This window comes from Phacochoerus africanus, chromosome 9, assembly GCF_016906955.1.
Source record: "Phacochoerus africanus isolate WHEZ1 chromosome 9, ROS_Pafr_v1, whole genome shotgun sequence".
NCBI classification, from domain to species: domain Eukaryota; kingdom Metazoa; phylum Chordata; class Mammalia; order Artiodactyla; family Suidae; genus Phacochoerus; species Phacochoerus africanus.
The window spans coordinates 24,016,615-24,037,695 of record NC_062552.1 but is presented as its reverse complement, the minus strand read 5'-3'; the positions used below and the strand labels follow the sequence as shown (position 1 = coordinate 24,037,695).

General features: G+C 51.1%; 2 protein-coding genes across 3 annotated transcripts; one reads left to right on the top strand and one right to left on the bottom strand.

Annotated features, from left to right (window-relative positions):
* Nucleotides 1-1,073: 1,073 nt before the first annotated feature.
* On the bottom strand, nt 1,074-8,143 carry PRR3 (proline rich 3). Of its 2 annotated transcripts, XM_047797628.1 has the most exons (5): nt 8,082-8,143; nt 7,528-7,650; nt 6,769-6,831; nt 2,879-3,169; nt 1,074-2,377 (listed from the first exon to the last, which is right to left on the bottom strand). In XM_047797628.1, exons 2-5 carry the CDS (start codon nt 7,631-7,633, stop codon nt 2,271-2,273), a joined length of 567 nt encoding a protein of 188 aa, XP_047653584.1. In that variant the 5' UTR covers nt 7,634-7,650; nt 8,082-8,143; the 3' UTR covers nt 1,074-2,270. The 2 variants fall into 2 exon arrangements, with proteins under 2 accessions (XP_047653584.1, XP_047653585.1); XM_047797629.1 differs by lacking the exons at nt 2,879-3,169; nt 8,082-8,143 and adding an exon at nt 3,373-3,554 and having other exon boundaries at nt 7,528-8,051.
* A 571-nt stretch (nt 8,144-8,714) lies between these two features.
* On the top strand, nt 8,715-18,732 carry GNL1 (G protein nucleolar 1 (putative)). Its single transcript, XM_047797599.1, has 12 exons — nt 8,715-8,853; nt 9,276-9,441; nt 9,815-9,951; nt 10,117-10,268; nt 10,386-10,457; nt 11,661-11,868; nt 12,006-12,101; nt 12,465-12,659; nt 17,225-17,403; nt 17,479-17,641; nt 17,863-18,003; nt 18,383-18,732. Exons 1-12 carry the CDS (start codon nt 8,781-8,783, stop codon nt 18,622-18,624), a joined length of 1,824 nt encoding a protein of 607 aa, XP_047653555.1. The 5' UTR covers nt 8,715-8,780; the 3' UTR covers nt 18,625-18,732.
* The last annotated feature ends 2,349 nt before the right edge of the window (nt 18,733-21,081 follow it).

The window sequence follows — 21,081 nt, the reverse complement described above, 5'->3', positions numbered from 1 at the left end:
CAGCTCCATACAGAGGTGATCTTTTTGAAAAACCAATCTTATCTATGGTAACCACTGCCTAAAACTCCTCAAAAACTTCTCTCTTAAGAAAAAGACCCAAATCCTGATGTCCTGCAAGGCCCTGAGGGGTCTTGCTCCTCTTCCTTCTGCCTCACCTCCCACTCTTAGCAACACCTTTGCCTGGCCTCTGCTCTCCCACATCACCTCCTGCTTGTCCTCAGAGCTTGTCTCAGCTGCCATCTCCCCAGGCTCCCTATGTTACATACCCCTGCCATGTCTCCCTTCATTACACTTTTGCCTTTCAGGGCTGCACCGGAGGCATATGGAGGTTCCCAGGCTAGGGGTTGAATTGGAGCTGCAGCTGCCGGCCTACGTCACAGCCACAGCAATGCCAGATCTGAGCCCCACCTGCGACCTATACCATAGCTCACAGCAATGCCAGGTCCTTAACCCACTGAGCAAGTCCAGGGATTGAACATGCATCCTTGTGGATACTAGTTGGGTTTGTCACTGCTGAACCACAAAGGGAACTCCCTTCATTGCACTTGTCAGGCACTTCATACATATCTGTGCGTGCAGCATCTTGATGTGGGATCTCAGTTCCTAGTCCAGGGATTGAACCCAGGACACAGTGGGGAAGTGCCAAATCCTAACTTGTGACTTTTTGACAAACATGTCTCCTCCTGAAGATTTTAAAGTCATTGATATCAGCTCGCCATTATCTCTAGTGTCTAGTATTTGGCCTGGCCCACATGTACTCTACAAACATTTGTTGAAAGATTGCTTTGTCATTACTGCTCCATAAACATCAAACCATAAACACAGGTAAAATGTTTAAAAAATTACTCTGTAGACACCTAGCCTTTCATTTCTCCCACAAAACTTTATCCTTGAACATAATGCAGCCTGGTCCAGTTGATTCCCATAGGTTCATGGGACTCCACTGGTTTCTTCAGACTGCAAGAAACTTCTGTCAATACGGCGTATGAAATGAAGAATAAAGTGACTCCAAAAAGAATAGCATTATATGCACCTGCAGAGATGACGGGGAACACAGAGATGCAAGAAAATGCTTGTTTCCAGTGTGTTTATTACTAATATAAAAAAATGCTAAAAAGAAAAAAAAATTCAATCTCAATTTTCCAACGGCTCTCATCCTTCCCTCTTGCCCACACAACTCCTGACCCATTTCCTCAGGGCCAGTTCAAAACTGAACCTGTTCACTGCTGTTTTCACAGAAAACAATCAGTGCCAGGGATGCAGGGGAAGAAGGCTCGGAGGCGGCGACAGTACTGTCCAATGTCCTACCCATAGGCAGGCCAGATGGAGATTCACAGGATTCAAACGAAAGGGCTGGTGGCCTCACAATGATGTCGTCTAACTAAAACGGGCTGGAGAGGAGACAGGGCGGGCCCCTCTGGGGCTCTACAGGACATCTCTCAGGCCTGTGTCCAACCCAGAGAAACTGACACCAGGACCTGGGGAGGAGCGGCAAGGCAGTCTTGTGGAAGGTGTCACAATTGTCCCGTGTTAGGAGGTGGGGAAGGTCTGGAGGGCATCAACGGTCCCACTCATTTTGGCAGAAGAACTTACTCTAGTGTTGGGAGGTCACAGAAATGCCACGGACACTGAGAAAGGTTACGAGGGGATGCACAGTTTCACAAAGCACAGTGATCACAGACCGTTGCGGTGGGGATCATGCTACTGACGGAGAAACTATGAAATCCAAGAGCAGGGCAGGTGGCCTCTCAGGGAGTAACTCTGTACCAGTCAGCCAAACTTGACCCCAGGTCAGAGGACCCACTGAATGTCACAGAGCAGCTGACGACACCGGGGGGGAGGGGGTGTCACATAAAAAGGACTGAAAACAAGCAGCTAGAAGAAGGGAATGGTAGGAAACTGCTCCAAGGCTCTCAGGAACCAGGGCGATACCAGGAACTGGGTGGACAGATGCACGAGAAACAGCACCAGAGAGGTTTCCTGTTCCGCAGTCAGTCGGAGGGGGAAGAGGATCCAGGAGGCAGCTCTATGGAGCAAAGATGGGGTCCTGGAGATGAGTCTCTGGAGGCTGGACCAGAAGAAAGAGTGCAACCGCGCACCAGTGATGAACACGACTCTGGACCCCAAGTAGCGGAGGTGGCGATGAGGGTGGGCGTCATGGACCGAGGTGCTGGGTGGAACAGCCTCACAGTAGCCACCACAGGGCCACAGGGAAGTACACGGCCACTAGGCCAGCGGGCTCCTTCCAGCCTGGATGGGAAGGCACAGTCTCACAGAGGAGGTCCATTGGCGCCAGGGTGGTAGAAGGCACAGAGGTCCTCATATCGACAGTGGCCTTTTTTGGCAAAATGTCGGCAGACGGGGCGGTCGGATTTGTCTGTGAACAAGTGAAAATAGGGCAGTTTAAAATGTGAGTAAGAGAGAAAACAAATGAGAGTTCCCGTTGTGGCTCAACGGAAGCGAATGTGACTAGTATTCAAGAGGACACAGGTTCGACCCCTGGCCTCGCTTAGTAGGTTAAGGATCTGGCGTTGCTGTGGCTGTGGCATAGGCTGGTGACTATAGCTCCCATTCAACCCCTAGCCTGGGAACCTCCATATGCCGCAGGTGTGGCCCTAAAAAGAACCCCCTCCCCCAAAAAAGAGAGAGAAAACAAATGAAACAAAAAGCAGAGAAGGCGGTCAGATTTCCTACTCACTACCACCTTCAGATATTATGGAATGGTAGGTAGTCTTTCTCCCAGAAGAAAAAACATTCAGGGCTACTCCTAGGTCAAAAGGACAAAGGACAGCCCAAAAGAGAAGAGCCATGGGTATCAGGTCACTCTTGAGAGTGACGAGTATTAAATGTGTGCAGGTATTAAAAAAATGGACCTCACCTTCCATAACCTGGGGTCCATCCTTGGGTGGGCAGGTATTCTTGATAAGAGACCAGCTTTTGAGCCTTCGAGGATTTCTCTGCTCTTTGTGAAAGCCTCCCCTGGAGGGACCCCCATGGCCTGGTCCAGGAAAAGGAGGCTCAGCATTGACCCCCCACCAACCACGACCATATGGGCCAGACCTGGGGCCTAGGCCTCCCCGAAGTGGACCTCTGCCCCGGGGAGGAGGTGGGAGACTCAGCAGTGGTGGGATCATTGGTCCCCTTGATCCCGGAGGACCTCTGTGAAGAGCTGAAGAGAGAGAGAGAGAAAGAGAGAGAGAAAGAAACAGGCTAGAGAACAGGTGGAGCCTTAATAGCACTTCAGAAGCCCCCCCCCATGCCCCACCTCCCCAGCTATCTCACCCTCCTCCCCAAAGGTAACAACTTTCCTGACTTCTAGCACCATAGGTTAGTTTTTGCCTGTTTTCGAACTTTGCATAAACGGAATCATACAGTCTGCATTCTTTTGTGTCTGGTCCTTTTGCTCAACATCGTGTTTATGAGATTCATCCAGGATGCCTGTAGCAGGAGTGCCTTCATTTTCACTGCAGTGTAGTATCCCATTGGATGCACACACAACACCTTATTTATCCATTCTACTGATGGTGGACATGTGGGTGGATTCCAGTGTGGGGCTATAACGAAAAATGCTGCTATGAACATTTTTATTCATGTCTTCATTACACACATGTATGCATTTCGGCTGAGTATACATGTAGTAGAAATACTGTTGAGTCCTCGAGTATACATATGCTCAAGTTCAAGAAAGTCAAACTCTTCCCCAAAGTGGTTGTACCGATTCATGCTCCCACCAGCAGTTGTTCCACAGACAACCCACTGTTCCTTAATAACACTTGGTAATCCTGATCAGTTTCATTTTTTGCCATTCTAGTGAATGTAAAGAGTGGTGTTCTGTTTTGAAATTGTGATTAAAACCTGTAACATAGAGTTTGCCATCTTGGAGTTTTCTTGTGGTACAGTGGGTTAAGGATCCGTCATTGTCACTGCTATGGCTTGGGTTGATGCTATGGCACGGATTTGGTCCCCTGGCCCCAGAACTTCTGCATGCTGTGGGTATGGCAAAAAAAAAAAATTGCTACCTTAACTACTTTTATGTTTACATCTTGGTTGTGTCAAGTGAATTCATGTTGTTGGGCAACAGATTCCCCAGAACTTCTCATCTTGCAAAATTGAAACTTTACAGCTATTAAACTCTCTAGCCCCCCTTTCCACCCAGCCCCTGGCAACCACTATTCCACTTTCTGTTCCTATGACTTCAACTATTTTAGATTCCTCACACTGGTGGAACCATACAGTATTTATCTTTTTGTGACCGGCTCATTTCAGCATATGGCCTAAAGGTTCATGTGTGCTGTAGCATGTGACAGGGTTTTCTTTCTTCGGGGGATGAAAAGGGAATCATAGTCCGTTGTATGGTTGTACCACATTTTGTTTATCTGTTCATCCATCAACGAACATTTGGGTGGCTGCCATCTCCTGCCTACTGTGAACAGTGCTGTAGTGAACATGAGTGTGCAAATCCCTCTTCAACATCCTTCATTCTTTTTGATAAATACCCACAACTGGATCATATATAGTAGTTCTCTTAATTTTTTGAGGAGTCTCCATACTGTTTTCCATAGTGGTGGGACTACTTTACAATCCCACCAACCGTGCACAAAGGATTCAGTTTCAAAGATACACATTTTTATCTTGCATTTATTTGATGACTAATGATGTTAGGTTCTTGCTCATGTTTTTGGCTATTTATATCTCAGGGTGTTTTTTTTGTGGTTTTTTTTTTTTTGCTTTTTGTTTTTGTAGGCCCTCACTCGAGGCATATGGAAGTTCCTGGGCTAGGGGTCAAATCAGAGCTATAGCTACCGGCCTACACCACAGCTCACAGCAACACCGGATCCCTGACCCACTGAGCGAGGCCAGGGAATCGAACCTGCAACCTCATGTATACTAGTCACTTTCGTTTCCACTGTACCACAATGGTAACTCCCATATCTCAGTTTTTATGAGGTGGCTGTGCCAGCCTTTTGCCCATTTTTCTAACAGATTGTCAGAAAAGCTTTTATTTATTTACTTATTTTATTTTATTTATTTATTTTTTTGCTTTTTAGGGCTGCACCGCTGGCATATGGAGGTTCCCAGGCTAGGGGCTGAATCGGAGCTACAGCTGCTGGCCTACACCACAGCCACAGCAACACCAGATCTGAGCTGTGTCTGCAACCTGCATCATAGCTCATGACAACCCTGGATCCTTAACCCACTGAGTGAAGCCAGGTATCAAACCCAGAACCTCATGGTTCCTAGTTGGATTTGTCTCCGCTGTGCCATGACAGAAACTCCAGAAGAGGCTTTTAATATATTCTAGATTTGAGCTCTTAATTGGTTATATATGTTGCAATTATCTTCTACTCTATGGTTTCCTATTAACCTTTTTTTTTTGTCTGCCTGCACCCGTAGCATGCAAAAGTTACAGGGCCAGGGATCAAACCACAGCTTGTGACCTGAGCCACAGCAGTGAAAATGCTGGATCCTTAGCCAGCTGTGTCACCAGGGAACTCTCCTATTAACTTCTTCTTCTTCTTTTTTTTTTTTTTTTTGGTCTTTTGTCTTTTTAAGGACACACCTATGTATCATATGGAGCTTCCCAGACTAGGGTCAAATTGGAGCTGTAGCTGCTGGTCTATGCCACGGCCACAGCCACACAGGACCTGAACCATGTCTGTGGCCTACACCACAGCTCACGGTAATGCTGGATCCTTAACCCACTGAGTGAGGCCGGGGATCAAACCCAAGTCCTCATGGATACTAGTTGGGTTCGTTAACCACTGAGCCATGATGGGAACTCCTCTATTAACTTCTTAATGGTATCATTTGATTAACAGAAGTTTGTATTTTCTAATGTAGTTCAGTTTGTCTTTCCTTTATAGTTAGTGTGTGTGTTTCTTGTCTGTTTAAAAATCCTAATCTACTTTCTTTTTTTGGCCACCCTGCAGCATTGGAGTTCCTGGGCCAGGGATCAGATCTGAGGCACAGTTTCGACCTTTGGCTGCAGCTATGGCAAAGCAGCACCCTTAACTCGATGTTTTGGGCAGGGTCGGGGACTGAACCTGGATCCTGGTGGTGCAGGGATGCCTCCAATCCTGTTGCACCACAGTGGAAACTCCTAATCTACTTTAAGACTGTGACATATATTTGTTTTCAAGAATTATTTCTTTACCTTTTATATTTAGATACATAGTCTACTTGAAATTGCTGTTTGTATATAGCATGAAAAGGAGGTCAAATTTCTCCACCCCCTCCATGAACACAATATTAATCCAGCATCATTTACTGAAAAGACCACTATTTTATTTCAGTCTCATCTTCATCATTAACAAAGTGACCATGTATGTGTGGACCTGTTACTGAACTCTTTATGCCATTCTGTTTATTTATATGGCTCTCATTTGGCCAGTATCATAACATCATAACTACTATAGTTTTACAATAAGGCTTGATATTCAGAATAAGCCCTTCCACTTTGAGACTGTCTTTGCAATCTCTCACCTTGACCCTTTGCATTTACATACAAGAATGTAGAATGTTTACTTTCTACAAAAACTTTGTAGGGATTATAACTGTGAGTGCATTGATCCTATAGGTCAATTTGGGAAGAACTGACACTTTCATAGCATTGAGTTTTTTCAATCTGTCAGGACATATTTTCCATTAATTTAAGACGTATAGAATGCCTGATCTTTGAAGTCCTTCCTGGGTTTCAGTCTGTACTCCCCCACCCCATTCCTCCCTTCTCAGGACCTAATCCAAGGATCACGGCCCCTTTCTCCTCACCTGACTTGGGGTCACCAGGCTTTCCATTGGCCATGGGGGGAGGACCCAGAAGGCTGGGTGGTCCTAAGAGTAGACATGAAAATATGGTCATTAGAATGGACTAAAGGACTGGTGATCTTGCTTTTATATATTTTTCTTCTATTACTCATTTCTTAATCTAACTGCTAAAGCCAGGTATATTCTCAGTTACCAGCTCTCACCCTATCTATCTGCAAAGCATTTTCAGGATTTGCAAAGTGGAGACTCAAGGGGAATAATGAGGAAAGAATATCTACAAACTTTCTCTTACGTTGTTGCTATCCAAAAGATCCTAAGTTGTTCCAGAAGTAATCCAATTTCTCCCTTTAACTGTTGACCAATCAGATAGCTCTCCCCACCTCCATCCCATTCCCGAGTAGTTTAAAGAAGGCTGCTCTTCCACCTTCCCTGCGAAAGTCTGGTCACAAACTGTCATCCCAGTCATGCAATCTGCAACCTCTCTAGGGCCCCCACTCCCCTGTCGTGCTGCGGCTGCGCACACGAACTCTTCGTCTTCTCCCTTGACTTCTTTAGAAAGGTTTAGGGGCCGGTTTGAAGTTAAGGGTTCAAGTAAGAGATCTCACATAGTGCTCTATTCCGGACAGGCCTCCCCCAGGCCCCGCCCCAGCGCGTGCGCCCTTCCTCCTTCCGTTAGAGCCCCCTCCCCAGCACATTTTCGGCGGCTAGCCCCTCGCCTGGCTCAGCTGACAGGCATGTGCACACCCCTCCCGGACTCCTCACCGATGGGACTCCCATCCTCCTCATCTCCAGTCTCTTCCCGCTCTGTCAGTGGGGGCTGCTGATGCGGAGGCTGCTGCTGCTGAGTCTGCTTCTTTCGTTTCGGCATCGTGGTTGCGGCAATGGCTGCAGCGGGATTTGGAAAGCAGTGAGGAAGGGGCACGCTGGAATTCTGTTTCCGCTTCCGGGGGGGGCAGTGGACATGAAGGCTGGGGCTCCCGCCATTTCACTTCCGGAAGGCTCTGGGGACCCTTTGTGCGGCTCGTCTCACATCAGCAGGCTCCCTCGGCCTTAGCCAGGCGTGGCAGCAATCCCAAACCACTCCTTTATCGCATTTCTATGAATGCTTTGAAAAAGTCGCTCGCTTCCCCCCGGCTGGGAAAAAACCACAACCGACTCCTCAGTGTGTCATAGAGTCGACAGGCTCTCGGGGCAGAAAGCCTGACAGAGGGGCTGTCGCACCCTAAGATCGCCACATCCGGTCCCCGGTTTCTATGGTAACAGCTGCAGGCACAACTTCGTGCCCTGTGACCTCCCTCCAAAAATCCTTGTCCCACCTGGATTTCCCTCCTCGGCCGCGCTTGCACTTATGATCTGTAAATCTGCTCCTTATCACCGTTCCCACAAGGAATCTGGGTGCCAGCAGGGCAGTGCCTAGGGCTCTCCAAACTGCCATCCGCCCCTCAAGACCTCTGACCCTGCCCTAGTGTAGCCCAGTCATTTGGCTTCCTTCCCGGGACGCGTGGTCGCGGCTTTCCTCCAAGATCCAGCCGGAGGGTTGGTAAAGTAGATTCTGCGCGTCCCTTTCTCCACCGGGTGGTAGGACCCGCCCTCCGCTCCACTGCCCCCACCAGGTGAGTGGTAGCTTCTCCCCCGCGCGCAAGGTAGTGATGACACGCGTCCCCCCTCCTCCGAGCGCTAGTTGGTAGCGTCCGTGACGAAGTTAGACCGATCCTCCCACGCGCGCCTCCTTTCTCGCGGCTGCTGAGCCCTGTCGGTGCCACTGGCTCTTACATGCTGGTAGCCCACCTCTCATCATTCTCTTGCCTCGCTCCCAGTGGGAAGTGACTGTATTTCCCCCTGGTCGTCTTCCACCCCGGCCGCGGGGGCGCATCGGCCAGGCCCGCCCGCTGACGTCACCTTCCAGCCCCGCCCCCTCCAGGGTCCCGGGCCCCTGCGACCGGGGCTGCCCCGGGGGGAGTCAGTTGAAGCGGCTGGAGCTCGGCGGAGGGCGGGCCAGGTGACTGGTCCGGGCCATGCCGAGGAAGAAGCCTTTCAGCGTGAAGCAGAAGAAGAAGCAGTTGCAGGACAAGCGGGAGCGGAAGCGAGGTCAGTGCGGGAGCCAGAAGAGGGGGCGGGGCTCGGACTCCCGCACATCTGGAGGGAGGGGTGTGCCCGCCTCACCTCTGGGAGGCGTGGGAAGGGGTGGCGGCAGCGCGCCGACGCGCGTGGGCGACCGCAGAGGGGATTCCCTCACCCCAGCCTCCCTACATCTGGAAGGGGTGGGGAAGGATGGAGAGTTGGGGGAGGGGAATCCCTCCAGCTCCTACGGGGCGCCATCCCCACAGATCCCTGGAGGAGTGCCTCCCCCCACGCACATCCGGGAGGGTCCTGGGCAGAGTGGGTGGGAGGATCTGGCCTCAAAAGAATCAGGGTGGTGTGAGGAGGAGCCAGGCCAACCGTGGGGGGGGGGGGGGTCTTATGGCCCCTGAGAGCTGGCCAGCACTGGCGTCACCAGCTCCTCCCCGCAGGGCTTCAAGATGGGCTGCGATCCAGTTCCAACAGCCGCAGCGGGAGCCGGGAGCGGCGGGAGGAGCAGACTGACACCTCGGACGGGGAATCTGTGACCCATCACATCCGCAGGCTCAACCAGCAGCCTTCCCAGGGGCTGGGCCCGCGTGGCTATGACCCAAATCGGTGAGAGTGGGCGGGGGTCTCTGGCCTGAGCTTCCCCGCCTACCCGGAAGTCAGAGCGCTAGGGGAAAGCAGGCTGCTGCTGGTGGAGGCTTGAAACTGGAGATGGTGGGGCTGGGATGCGACGGTTTTCCGCGGGGCCTCTGGGTCACCAGAGCGGGCCACGATCTTCTGGACTGGAGGGGCTGCGGAGAGTTTGGCCTTCAGAAGGGCGAGACTTGGAGGAAGGCTACTGCTGTGTGAAAAAGATTTGGGGGAGGGCCCATTCAGAGGAGTGACTTGAACTCTGGAGAGGAAGCTTTGCGAAGTTGTCTGCCCAAGAGGGTAGTTTGTGACCAAGGATTGGCGATGGATGTGGTGGTCCCTGTCCTGTTAGGTATCGGCTGCATTTTGAGCGAGACAGCCGAGAGGAGGTGGAGAGGAGAAAGAGAGCGGCCCGGGAGCAAGTGCTGCAGCCCGTGAGTGCTGAGCTGCTGGAGCTGGACATCCAGGAAGTCTATCAGCCTGGGTCTGGTGAGTGAGCTCAGCGCTGGGAGCTTAGGTCAGTCAGGCAGTGGGCTGGGGAAAGGAGTTTAGAAGAGTAAGAGCTGACTGGGAGGAAGAATGGGAGGGCCTGGGATGCACCCTTGGTCCTAAAACTATTCTCACACTTACTTGGACTTTTTCTTGATTTCTCAGTTCTGGACTTTCCCCGACGTCCTCCTTGGAACTATGAAATGTCCAAGGAGCAACTGATGAGCCAGGAGGAACGGAGCTTCCAGGAGTATCTTGGGAAGATTCATGGGGCTTATACCTCTGAGAAACTCAGTTACTTTGAGCACAATCTGGAGGTGAGAATAGAGTGAAGACAGGAGAGGGGCGTAGTGACACGTGGTCAGATTGGTCTGTGGTCAGGCAGGAGAGCAACTCTGGGCTCGGGTTCTCTCACATCAACCTTGTCTTTTCAGACATGGAGGCAGCTGTGGCGAGTGTTAGAGATGTCTGACATTGTCCTGCTAATTACTGATATCCGACATCCAGTGAGTCCTGGGGATGAGGTTGGGCCAGGGGAGGAGGGAGGAAGATCCTTGTGGGGTAGAGGGCAGAAGCAGGAGTTGGGAGGCAAAGAGGTAACCTCTTCCTTTCTGGTCTTCTCTATTCCATGCTGATGGCTGCAGTCCAAGGACTCAGTCTTTATTCATCAGTGTCCCAGCCTGTCACTCCTCCCCTGGCCATTGCCTCTCCTTTTCTTTGCTCCTTTGGTGAAAAACCACATATCCTGTTTCCTAGCCCACTAGAGCTCATACAAAGTCCCAGTATGGAGCTCCAGGGGATTCTGTGAAAAGGGCTGCTCTGCCGTAGGGGTCACTGCAGAACTCAGCCTCCCTCGGGATGCTAGGGTAGTGGCTAAAGCTGTAGACTCTGCTGCTGGACGGCCCTTGTGTGACCTGGCTCTGCTACTTCACAGTTGTCCTCCAGTGGGAGAAAGGGAAGTCTGAGGACTGTGGGGACATTCAGGTTGGAGATCTTTAACAGCATGTATGCACACTCCTTCACACAGACATACACGCGCATTCACACACTCACACAGCCACACATACTCAACACAAATGTGCATGTGTACGCATGTAGACAGGTGTGTGCACTTGAAAATAGATACATATTTTTGGAGTTCCCATCATGGCCCAGCGGAAATGAATCTGACTAGCATCCATGATGATGCGGGTTTGATCCCTGACCTCGCTCAGTGGGTTAAGGATCTGGTGTTTCGTAGGTCGCAGACGTGGCCAGGATCTGGCATTAACTGTGGCTGTGATGTAGGCCGGCAGCTATACCTTTGATCCGACCCCTATCCTGGAAACCTCCATATGCCGTGGGTTCAGCCCTAAAAAGCAAAAAGAAAGAAAATAGATAACGTATTTCTGTCCCAACCCCCATCCCTGTTTGTGATTCCAGCCCTTACCCCAATGTGCTGGGGGTGGGTCCCTGTTTCCTGGTCGTGTTTTCAGCTCATTTCCATCCCTAATCAGGCCCTGTAGAGAATCCTCTGGAGACAAATGCGCAGGTGTCACTTACCCCTGCTTTGTCTTCTGAGTTCAGTTTGACTGACTTACGCTTGTTGCCCCAGATTCTGCTTCCACCAGGGTGTTATTTCCAAGCTGTGCCTGGTGAGTGCGGAGCTGGAGGCAGAGAACTCGGGGTTGACCTTGCGTTGCTCCCTTCTCTTCCCATCCCTTTTTCAGGTTGTGAATTTCCCACCAGCACTTTATGAGTACGTGACTGGAGAGCTTGGGCTGGCCTTGGTGCTGGTCCTGAACAAGGTGGATCTGGCCCCGCCAGCTCTCGTGGTTGCCTGGAAGCATTATTTCCACCAGCACTATCCCCAGCTCCACATTGTCCTTTTCACCTCTTTTCCTCGGGACCCCCGCACACCGCAGGATCCTAGCAGCGGTGAGTGGGCAGTGAGGAGTGCAGCGTGGGAAAGAGGGGATTGGCAGGGGACAGAGGGGAACCTGATCTGGGGCCTGAGGGGGGGGGGGCATAAGCCCCGTCGGGTGTGCTCACACGTTTGTGCCTTGTGATTTCAGTCTTGAAGAAGAGTCGGAGGCGGGGGAGAGGATGGACTCGGGCCCTGGGGCCGGAGCAGCTGCTGAGAGCCTGTGAGGCCATCACTGCGGGAAAAGGTATGTGCCACTTTGGGGGGTAGCCACGGAAGGCCGTGGGAGAGACCCAAGGCCTAGAGTCATTCTGCTCACCTTTCTTGAAGTCAGAGCCTCTGGTATGGACTCAGGTGAGAGACCACAGGGAGGCATGGAAGAGGGAGCAGCCTGACTTGGTGGGAAAAAGGAGGTGGCAGGCAGCAGCCCCAGTGGTTTGCTGCCTTTAGTCTTGCCGGTGCTTTTCAAAAACTCAGTAATGCGTGCGATTCCAGGATGGGGTCCTTGGCTCTTCCTACCTCCAGAGGGTGCCACATAAATCAGCTGTGCAGTGCATCGTCTGTGCCGTGGTACCCAGCGGCCCTGAGAGCCTTCTCCTTCCTTGCACAGTGGACCTGAGCAGCTGGCGGGAGAAGATTGCCCGGGATGTGGCCGGGGCCACCTGGGGTAATGGCTCCGGGGAGGAGGAGGAAGAGGAGGACGGGCCGGCTGTCCTGGTGGAGCAGCAGACTGACTCGGCGATGGAGCCCACGGGCCCAACGCGGGAGCGCTACAAGGACGGGGTGGTGACCATCGGCTGTGTGGGTAAGGAGGCGGCCCATGCACGGTGGCTTCCAAGGAGGCCCAGGGTTTCAGCATTTGGAAAAGAGGCAAGATAGGTCCCACTAGGTTCTAGGGTCTCTGAGGGCAGAGGAGGCCATCTGCTACTGGGGAAGGGTCACAGTATGCCTGAGTTAAATCCCATTTCTTTCTCAGCTTATTGATCTTGAGTAAGTTATTTACCCACTCTCGGTCTTAGTGAGTTTGCTTTTCAAAATGAGGACAGTGAGGAGTTCCTGCTGTGGGTTAAGGATCTGGCATTGCTGCAACTGTGGCATAGGTTGCAGTATGGCTCAGATTTGATCCCTGGCCTGAGAACTTCCATTGGCCATGGGTGCAACCAAAAGAAGAAGGAGAGAAAAAAAAATCAACAGTGATGCTCAACTAAAAGAATCATGAGGAATTCCCTGGTGGCTCAGTAGGTTTAGGACTCAACATTGTCATTGCAGTGGGCAGTGGATCGCTGGCCTGGAAACTTCCAAGGGTGCAAAAAAAAACCAAAACAAAACTTTGTCTCTGTTCTCAAGAAAGGAATGCAGGATTAAGATCAGGGCCCCTTTTCACTTTAGGTGGGGCAAGTGAGAAGTGACTTTGACAAAGGTGTGGTATCTAAGGGGATAATGGAACCAAAAAAGGCCCAGCCCAGAAGAAATGAGGGAAAGTAGCGTAGTTTAGCTCCTTGGAAACACTCCTGACTTATCTTTCAGTCTTCTTTTTGTCTTGGGAAAAACCTGCTTGACTGCTGACAGGTTGCTGCCTTTTCCAGTCATTTCAGCCGGGCTTAGCCTCCCCTGGCTCCTGATCCCGGCTCTCCCTCCAGGGCCCTGTGCCCTCTCTCTGTAGCCTCTGCACTGACTTGTCTGGGTTGGGGGTGGTATAACATTGGAGAGTGTGGCTGCAGCACAGGCAGCCCTGAGCTTGGATTTCCCTCCAGCTCTTCTTCACTGAACCACACGACAGCTAGTTACGAGCACCACGTGCTGTCTAATGACCGGACGTGCTGCTGTGAAAATGGCCGCAGGAGTTCCCGTCGTGGCGCAGTGGTTAACGAATCCAACTAGGAACCATGAGGTTGCGGGTTCGGTCCCTGCCCTTGCTCAGTGGGTGAACGATCCGGCGTTGCCGTGAGCTGTGGTGTAGGTTGCAGACGCGGCTCGGATCCCGCGTTGCTGTGGCTCTGGTGTAGGCCGGTGGCTACAGCTCCGATTGGACCCCTAGCCTAGGAACCTCCATATGCTGCTGGAGCGGCCCAAGAAATAGCAAAAAGGCAAAAAAAAAAAAAAAGAAAATGGCCGCAAAGTCCCTACCCTCACAGGGCTTGTTTATTTCTGAGTAAAATTGATGTGTGATCTGAAATCATATTGTTGAGGGACTGGGAGAGGAGGGATCCTCCGAGAAAGCCCCCTGAGAAGAGCCCGGAAGCTGAGATGAAGAGGCCATTTGGAGATGTGAGGAAAGGGCCTTCCAGGCCAAGGGGTCAAAAGTGAGAGGGTCTTGAGGTGGGAATGAGCTTGGTGATTGTGGGACCAGCCAGAGTGCAGCAGGGTTGCGGGATGGGAGCCAGGAAAGCGACTCAGGGATGAGATCAGAAAGCTCACAGGGGCCGCGCATGTGAGGTCTTGTGGCTGTGAGAAGGCATTCTGCATTTTATTCCAAAGCCAATGAGAAGCCACTGGTGGGTTGTTTTTTTGTTTGTTTGTTTTTAATTTATTTTTTTCCGCTGTATGTCCGCATGGACACTGGTGGGTTTTGAACAGGGGAATGACAGAGTCTGACTTCGTGTTTTAGGAGTTTACTCTGCTGAGTGGAGAATGGTGAGGGTGGGCAAGACTGGAAGCAGAGAGAGTGAAGTCAGGGGATGTCCAGTCTAGGGGAGAAACACAACCCGCTCAGAGCAGAGTGGTGGAGGTGGAGGTGAGGAGACAGGTCAGAACCAGGATCTCTTTTGAAGACAGAAAACCTGAGACTGTTGATGGGCTGCACTTGGGGCATAAGAGAAAGTGAGGAATAAAGAAGGACTTCCAGGAGTTCCCGTAGTGGCACAGCAGAAACGAATCCGACTAGGAACCATGAGGTTGCTCATTCGATCCCTGGCCTCGCTCAGTGGGTTAAGGATCCGGCGTTGAGCTGTGGTGTAGGTTGCAGACATGGCTCGAATCTGATGTTGCTGTGGCTGTGGCGTAGGCCGGCAGCCGTAGCTCCGATTGGACTCCTAGCCTGGGAACTCCATATGCCACTGATGTGGTCCTAAAAAGCAAAAAAAAAAATAAAATAAAATAAAGAAGGACTTCCAAGGTTTTGTACTGAGAAGCTGGGAATACTGAGATAGGAAGGTTGGGAGAGGAGCAGATTTAGAGGGATTGGGAAAGGGAATCAGAGTGAAGTTTGAGATTCTTTTTAAATATTCCAAGTGGAGATGTTGACTCGCTGTGGGTATAGAAGCCTGGAGCTCAGGGGAGAGGACTGGAGGTTTGAATTCTGGTAGCATTTAAATTTGGGAAGACACGAGGGGATGTAAATGGTATTTAAAGCCATGGCATTGGATGAGACGTGGGAGAGGAGGTAGGTGGAGAGGAGGCCAGGCCAGCATTTAGAAGTTGGGCAAAGGAGGACAAAACCAAGAGTCAAATGAAACAAGTTTGGAGAGGAAAGGAGAGCTCAGTTGTGTCAAATGTTGCCAACAAGTTGAGTGAGGTAAGAACAGAGACTTGCTCAACAGGCCGAGGTGGCATGGAGATCAGTGATTTCAGTGGACCGGGGGAGAGAAAGCCAGACTAGGGTGGCCAGTGAGAGAACAGGCAGCGACATGGCGGGGACCAACCCGCCCCCTTCCACCCCCGCCCCCCACAGTAACATTGTATGAGAAATGAGCCAGACTCCACAGCAGCAGTACTGCACAGTTCCTGTCATGGCTCAGCAGAAATGAATCTGACTAGTGTGCATGATGATGTGGGTTCAACCCCTGGCCTCTCTTGGCGGGTCGGGGATCTGGTGTTGCTGTGATCTGTGGTGTAGGTCCCAGATGGGGCTCAGGTCACAAGTTGCTGTGGCTGCAGCTCTGATTCAACTCCTAGCCTGGGAACTTCCATATGCCGCAGGTGCAGCCCTAAAAAGTAAACAAAAAGGCTGTAAAATCGAACCATACCATTCAGAGCTACGCAGGTCACAAAACTGAAAAGAATACTAAGGAATCAACTAAATAGAAAAAATTAAAATTCTTGAAAAAATTGCATTTAAAGATGGCTGAAAAAAAAAAAAAAAAAACTAAGGAGTGGAATTCCTTACACCTCAGGACAAAGCTCCCATGTGCACAGGGAGAGGGTTTCCATCAAGAAGGAACAAGAAGGATGATGGGTTCATTAGGCATGTTTATGTTTTGTGTATATTATAGTTTATAGTCACAAAGAAGATGGCATGAAGAAGTGGTGACAAAAAATAGACAAATTTTTAAAGGAGTTTTGCTGCAAAGGGGACAGAGAAATGAGGCTGGTAGAGGTTGATCAAAGGAGAGTTGTCCCCCATCCCCTTTGGAAAGGATCAGTCACAGGACCCGTGGATACCGAGGGCCAACTGTATTGCTAATCTGTTTTATATAAGGGACTTGAGCCTTGGTATCGTGGGGGCTCCTAGATCCGATCCCCCATGGATGCTGATGGCCAGCTGTGCTTGAGTGGGTTGTAAATGCAGCGAGTCAGCACCACGGTTCCTCTTGGCTCAGCCTCAGTCAGCTGCCCGGGAGCAGGTGCTGAGCAGGCAGAGTTGCATTTTACAGGGTTGGGGTTTTGCCAGTTTGACTAAGAAGAAGGGGAGAGTTGGGGCCAGGGACTTGAAGGTCTCTGAAAGGGACTGTGTCATGGAATCTCAGTTGGGGAGAGGAAGAGAGGACTTGCTAGTTAGGGTCAGGGGTTTATTGGAATGAGGAACCAGAATAAGTGAGCTGGAAAGACAGAGACGGGGTGTTTGCAGGTGAGATTTGGAAGGTATGAAGAGACAGGTCCAAGGTGAGACCACATAGGCGGGGTGGAGAAAACTTTTGGAGGGGAGATCCTGGCACTGGGAGGCCAGGGTACTTACAGGGGGACCTGTGCCGATGCCAAAGAACGCCAGAATGAAGGAGGGGTCAAGAGAGAGCGACAGTGAGCCCCTGGGCTTCCAGTCTTGGAGAAGTTTGATAATCATGAGACACATGATTATCTCACTGGTATTGGGCACTTAGACCACTGCAAGCACAGAGCCCCGTGGTTGTACTTCTCATTTCATCCTGACTACTCTGAGCTTGGAGGTATCTGCTCTGTAAAATACAGAAAACAGAGACTCGGAAAATTAAATAACTTGCCATGAGGTCACAAAGCTTAGGCAAGTGGGGAGGCCAGGATTCAGCCCTGGCCAGAGCCTGATCTCCTGATCTGTAACTGATGTACCACTTCCTTTATGACTTTTTTCTGTGCCTCAGTTCCCCTCCCACCTATAGTGACAGCACCTCGTCCTGCCCGTCCTGCCCGTCAGGGGGTGAGGATCTGTCAGGTGTTAATGTTCCTTGTCTTCCTCAGGTTTCCCCAATGTGGGCAAGTCGTCACTTATCAACGGGCTGGTGGGGCGGAAGGTCGTGAGTGTCTCCAGAACCCCGGGCCACACCCGCTACTTTCAGACCTACTTTCTCACCCCCTCCGTGAAGCTCTGTGATTGTCCCGGCCTCATATTCCCCTCCCTTCTGCCCAGGCAGCTGCAGGTATGAGGGCGGAGGGGGCCGGGCGGGAGGAGGCAGGAGATGGAGGAAGGTGCTGAGTGTCCTTGTTTCCCCCAGGTCCTGGCGGGGATCTACCCCATTGCCCAAATCCAGGAGCCCTACACCGCCGTGGGCTACCTGGCCTCCCGAATCCCTGTGCAGGCCCTGCTCCACCTGCGCCACCCAGAGGCTGAGGACCCCTCTGCAGAACACCCCTGGTGCGCCTGGGACATCTGTGAAGGTGGGCTCCCCTCCCCTCGCCCTGTCTCCTCTCCTCTCTCCTTAGAGGTCCTGCCATCGATGGGGCAGCTGGCCGCTCACCCCTAGACTTCTATCTCAGGGCCAGCAAGATCCAGGCCTGGAATGTTCTGGGCGAAACTGGAAGGACTGTATTAGGGGAGGGGACGATGGTGACTGGGCCCAGTTGATGGGCTTCCCCCCATTATTCGTTTTTCCCTCCAGCCTGGGCAGAGAAACGTGGTTACAAGACAGCCAAGGCGGCCCGGAACGATGTGTACAGAGCGGCCAACAGCCTCCTGCGGCTGGCGCTAGATGGCCGCCTCAGCCTGTGCTTTCACCCCCCGGGCTACAGTGAGCAGAAAGGTCAGTCCACCAGCGTTCTTCCCCAGCCCCCGCTGTAGTGGAGGCCGAAGGGGGTGGGCTTTGGGGTCAGAGTGAGGATTCTGTATTCTGCACCCATCGGCCAGCTCTGTGTCACTGAGCATCACTGAGACGACTTCCTGATCTGCAGAACCAGGGTGGTAGTTGCCCCCTAGCAAGGTGGTGGCAGGATTGAAGTTAGTGCGAGCAGAGCTGGTCTGGTGCCCAGCACACGAGAGGTTGAATGAATGAGTGAACAGTGAATGCCAGCAGCTATAAAAGTTATTGTTACTCTTAGCCTTTGCCTCTTCCCCATCTTTGCCTGGCAGTAGTTTCTTGCTCAAAACTCTCCTCCATTCTTTTTCTTGTTTTGGTTCCCCAGGCACCTGGGAGTCCCATCCAGAGACCATGGAGCTGGTGGTTTTGCAGGGCAGGGTGGGGCCAGCAGGTGACGAGGAGGAGGAGGAAGAGGAAGAGCTGAGCAGCTCCTGTGAGGAGGAGGGAGAGGAGGACCGGGATGCGGATGAGGAGGGGGAAGGGGATGAGGACACTCCAACCTCAGCTCCAGGGTCCAGCCTGGCTGCCCGAAACCCCTACGCCCTGCTGGGCGAGGACGAGTGCTGAGTCCCTGCCCTGCTCCATCCCCCACCCCCAATATCTTTGCTTTTGGACTGACCTGGGGGTCTCTCCCCTCTGCCGCCCCAATTGTGAATAAAGATTGTCTGCTTTGTAGCCCCTTCCCCAGATGGACTGAAGTGAGAACAGCCGTCTCAGGCTGATAGCTGTGGGAGGCTCTGTTGCTCTCCTCCTTTCTTTTTTCTTTGCAAAGGAAGAGTTCTCTTAGGAGTTAATTCACTGGGTTCTAAGGCCTGACACCCCGCATCCTCTGCTCACTCTCCCACTGGCATCATCAGCGTGGGGAGGGGCCGTCACTTCAGGTTTTTGAGGCCTGGCCTAAATCCAGCCCCCTTTGGAAGTTTGCACCAGTCCCTGTGGGGATAGAGCAGCCTCCTGTGCGCCCCCTGCTGCCAGACCTGAGTTATGTGAGGAGCTTCTGGGAGAAGCAGCAGTAAGAAGGTATCAAGCTTTGTCTCCAAGTGAGATTTTTACAGGATTTATTGAAATTCAACAAATATTTACTGAGGGCTGACTGTGTGTCTGGGCTTATGTTAAGCACCGAGCATATAAAGATGCGCAAACAGGTCTGACCTAATATACCGCTTGGCCGTAATTAAGACCCCATTATCAGGCACCCAACTTTGTGGATTAAGAAGGGTGTATTAATGTTCTCCAAGTCCTTAGGGCTCATACAGTATAATTCTAGAACTTCCTCTTGCTGGAAATATTTAGTTAAGACTAGATGCTTGTGAAAATGTTAATTAAATGTGTACGAGTAGTCTTAATTACTGGCAAACAGGTAGCGTGCACATTTATGGTTTGAGCAGAAGAGCCCTTTAAGCAAAGTATTAAGTATCATTATTTAAAAACCTGTACACACTAAGAGTGTACTGGATTCATAGGGGAGGGTCCAGAACCAGCCTCCTGAATCCCACTTACCCTGGTTTAGAATGGAGTCAGGGAGACCCAGTGCAGGGTCTGAGCTGTCCTACAGTGTCAGGCACATTTCAGCAGATATCACTCTCCTGTGAGTCAGGGCACTTTAGGCCTTGCTGTACTTCTCCCTTGTCAAGCAAGCAGCTGGACTCCTAGATTTAATTCTTGGAGAAAAGGGAGAATGAGCTTTGGTTTATTGGCTGCCACAGTGTTGTCCGGGTTGGGTGGTAGCAAAAAGTGTCGTTTGATACGTTAGGGTTAGGAGAAGAAGGTGTACTGGTTTCCTCTCTTCACTCTGAAGCCTCCCATTCAGGTACTGGGCCGGTTTCTGTAATTGCAGCAGAGCCACTGTCACTCCAGGAGCAAAAGAGGCTGAGGGGTTTGGGCCACACGTTGCCTCCAGCTGCCCCCTCCACTGGTCCCAGGGAGGAGGACATAATGCCTGGAATTTGTGCTCCTGTGCAAAGGTTAAATCCTACCAGCAGGTGAGCATGCATGAAGGTTGCTCAAAATGTGCTATAAAAGTTTCAGTGAAGAGAAAGCCCCCCTCATCTCCCATCTTGGGCTTTTTAGCCTCAGGGCTAAGTCTTCTGATAGAAGAAAAGGGACCCCAGTTCACCATCCTCTGAGGGCTTGTGGTGAGCAGGGAGGCTCAGGGGACTTCTCTGTTGTTGGAGGTGAGGTGGGAACATTGGAATCATCTCAAAAAAGTGGAGAAAAGTGAGAAAAATCAATTCTATGTGTACTCTTGCTTCTGTGCTGCTTCTCTTCCCTTCATCTTTTACCATCTCATGAGTTTCACCAGGGCATTTGGGAGATCTGGGGGTGAGGGTGAAAGCTGAGGCCTGGCACTAGAGGGGAAGCTGAGGAGAGGGATTTTTATGCTAAAGTTCAGGAAGAAGCAACTACCATCCCCAAGGGGCTAGACTAAATGATTCTTCCCAGGTCTCTGTCAGTGACTTACTCCGTAGGGAAGTAACACTGGAAAAAGAACTATCTTAGCAAAAGGATAAACAATAATCAAACACTGGTGCCTGAGGCTGAGTTTGAAACTGACTCAGAGGGACCAAGGAAACTAGGGGTCCAGTTTCCCTTCCATGATGAAGTACCCAGAACCCTTGTCCTCACACTCCTGGGTCACATCTGCTATGGAAATACCTGACCAGGGAGGACTCAGGCTGTGGGAGTTCCGACAGCTGCTGGCCAGTTTCTTGATGGAGAGAAACTGGTGCTTCTCACTCATGCTGGAATTCTATTTAGACATTGAGCAACTTTTTCTGAGCTTTCCTTTTTCTAATCCAGTCCTGCTTCTGGGACAAGGTAGAGCTGTATGTGGTCCAGAGTAGTTCAATTATCTGGGCCTTTGTTTCTTTATTTCTTATTGTCATTGATACAATCAACGAAAATTGGTTGAAAACAATATATGACAGGCATGCCCAGTTCTGGGACAAAAAAAAAAAATTGAGTAAGGCATAGATAGACCTTACCCTCCAAGACTGGAACAGCCAGACGCTAATAATACAGTAA

What these genes read in the sequence shown, in the direction of transcription:
- GNL1 (XM_047797599.1), top strand. Translation starts at nt 8,781, where the DNA reads ATGCCGAGGAAGAAGCCTTTCAGCGTGAAGCAGAAGAAGAAGCAGTTG. An exon ending in CAAGCGGGAGCGGAAGCGAG is followed by an intron (nt 8,854 to 9,275) that starts GTCAGTGCGGGA and finishes TCCTCCCCGCAG; the next exon opens with GGCTTCAAGATGGGCTGCGA. An exon ending in CGCCTGGGACATCTGTGAAG is followed by an intron (nt 17,642 to 17,862) that starts GTGGGCTCCCCT and finishes TTTTCCCTCCAG; the next exon opens with CCTGGGCAGAGAAACGTGGT.
- PRR3 (XM_047797628.1), bottom strand. Translation starts at nt 7,633, where the DNA reads ATGCCGAAACGAAAGAAGCAGACTCAGCAGCAGCAGCCTCCGCATCAG. An exon ending in GGAGGATGGGAGTCCCATCG is followed by an intron (nt 6,832 to 7,527) that starts GTGAGGAGTCCG and finishes GTCTACTCTTAG; the next exon opens with GACCACCCAGCCTTCTGGGT. An exon ending in TGGACCCCAGGTTATGGAAG is followed by an intron (nt 2,378 to 2,878) that starts GTGAGGTCCATT and finishes ACTTGTTCACAG; the next exon opens with ACAAATCCGACCGCCCCGTC.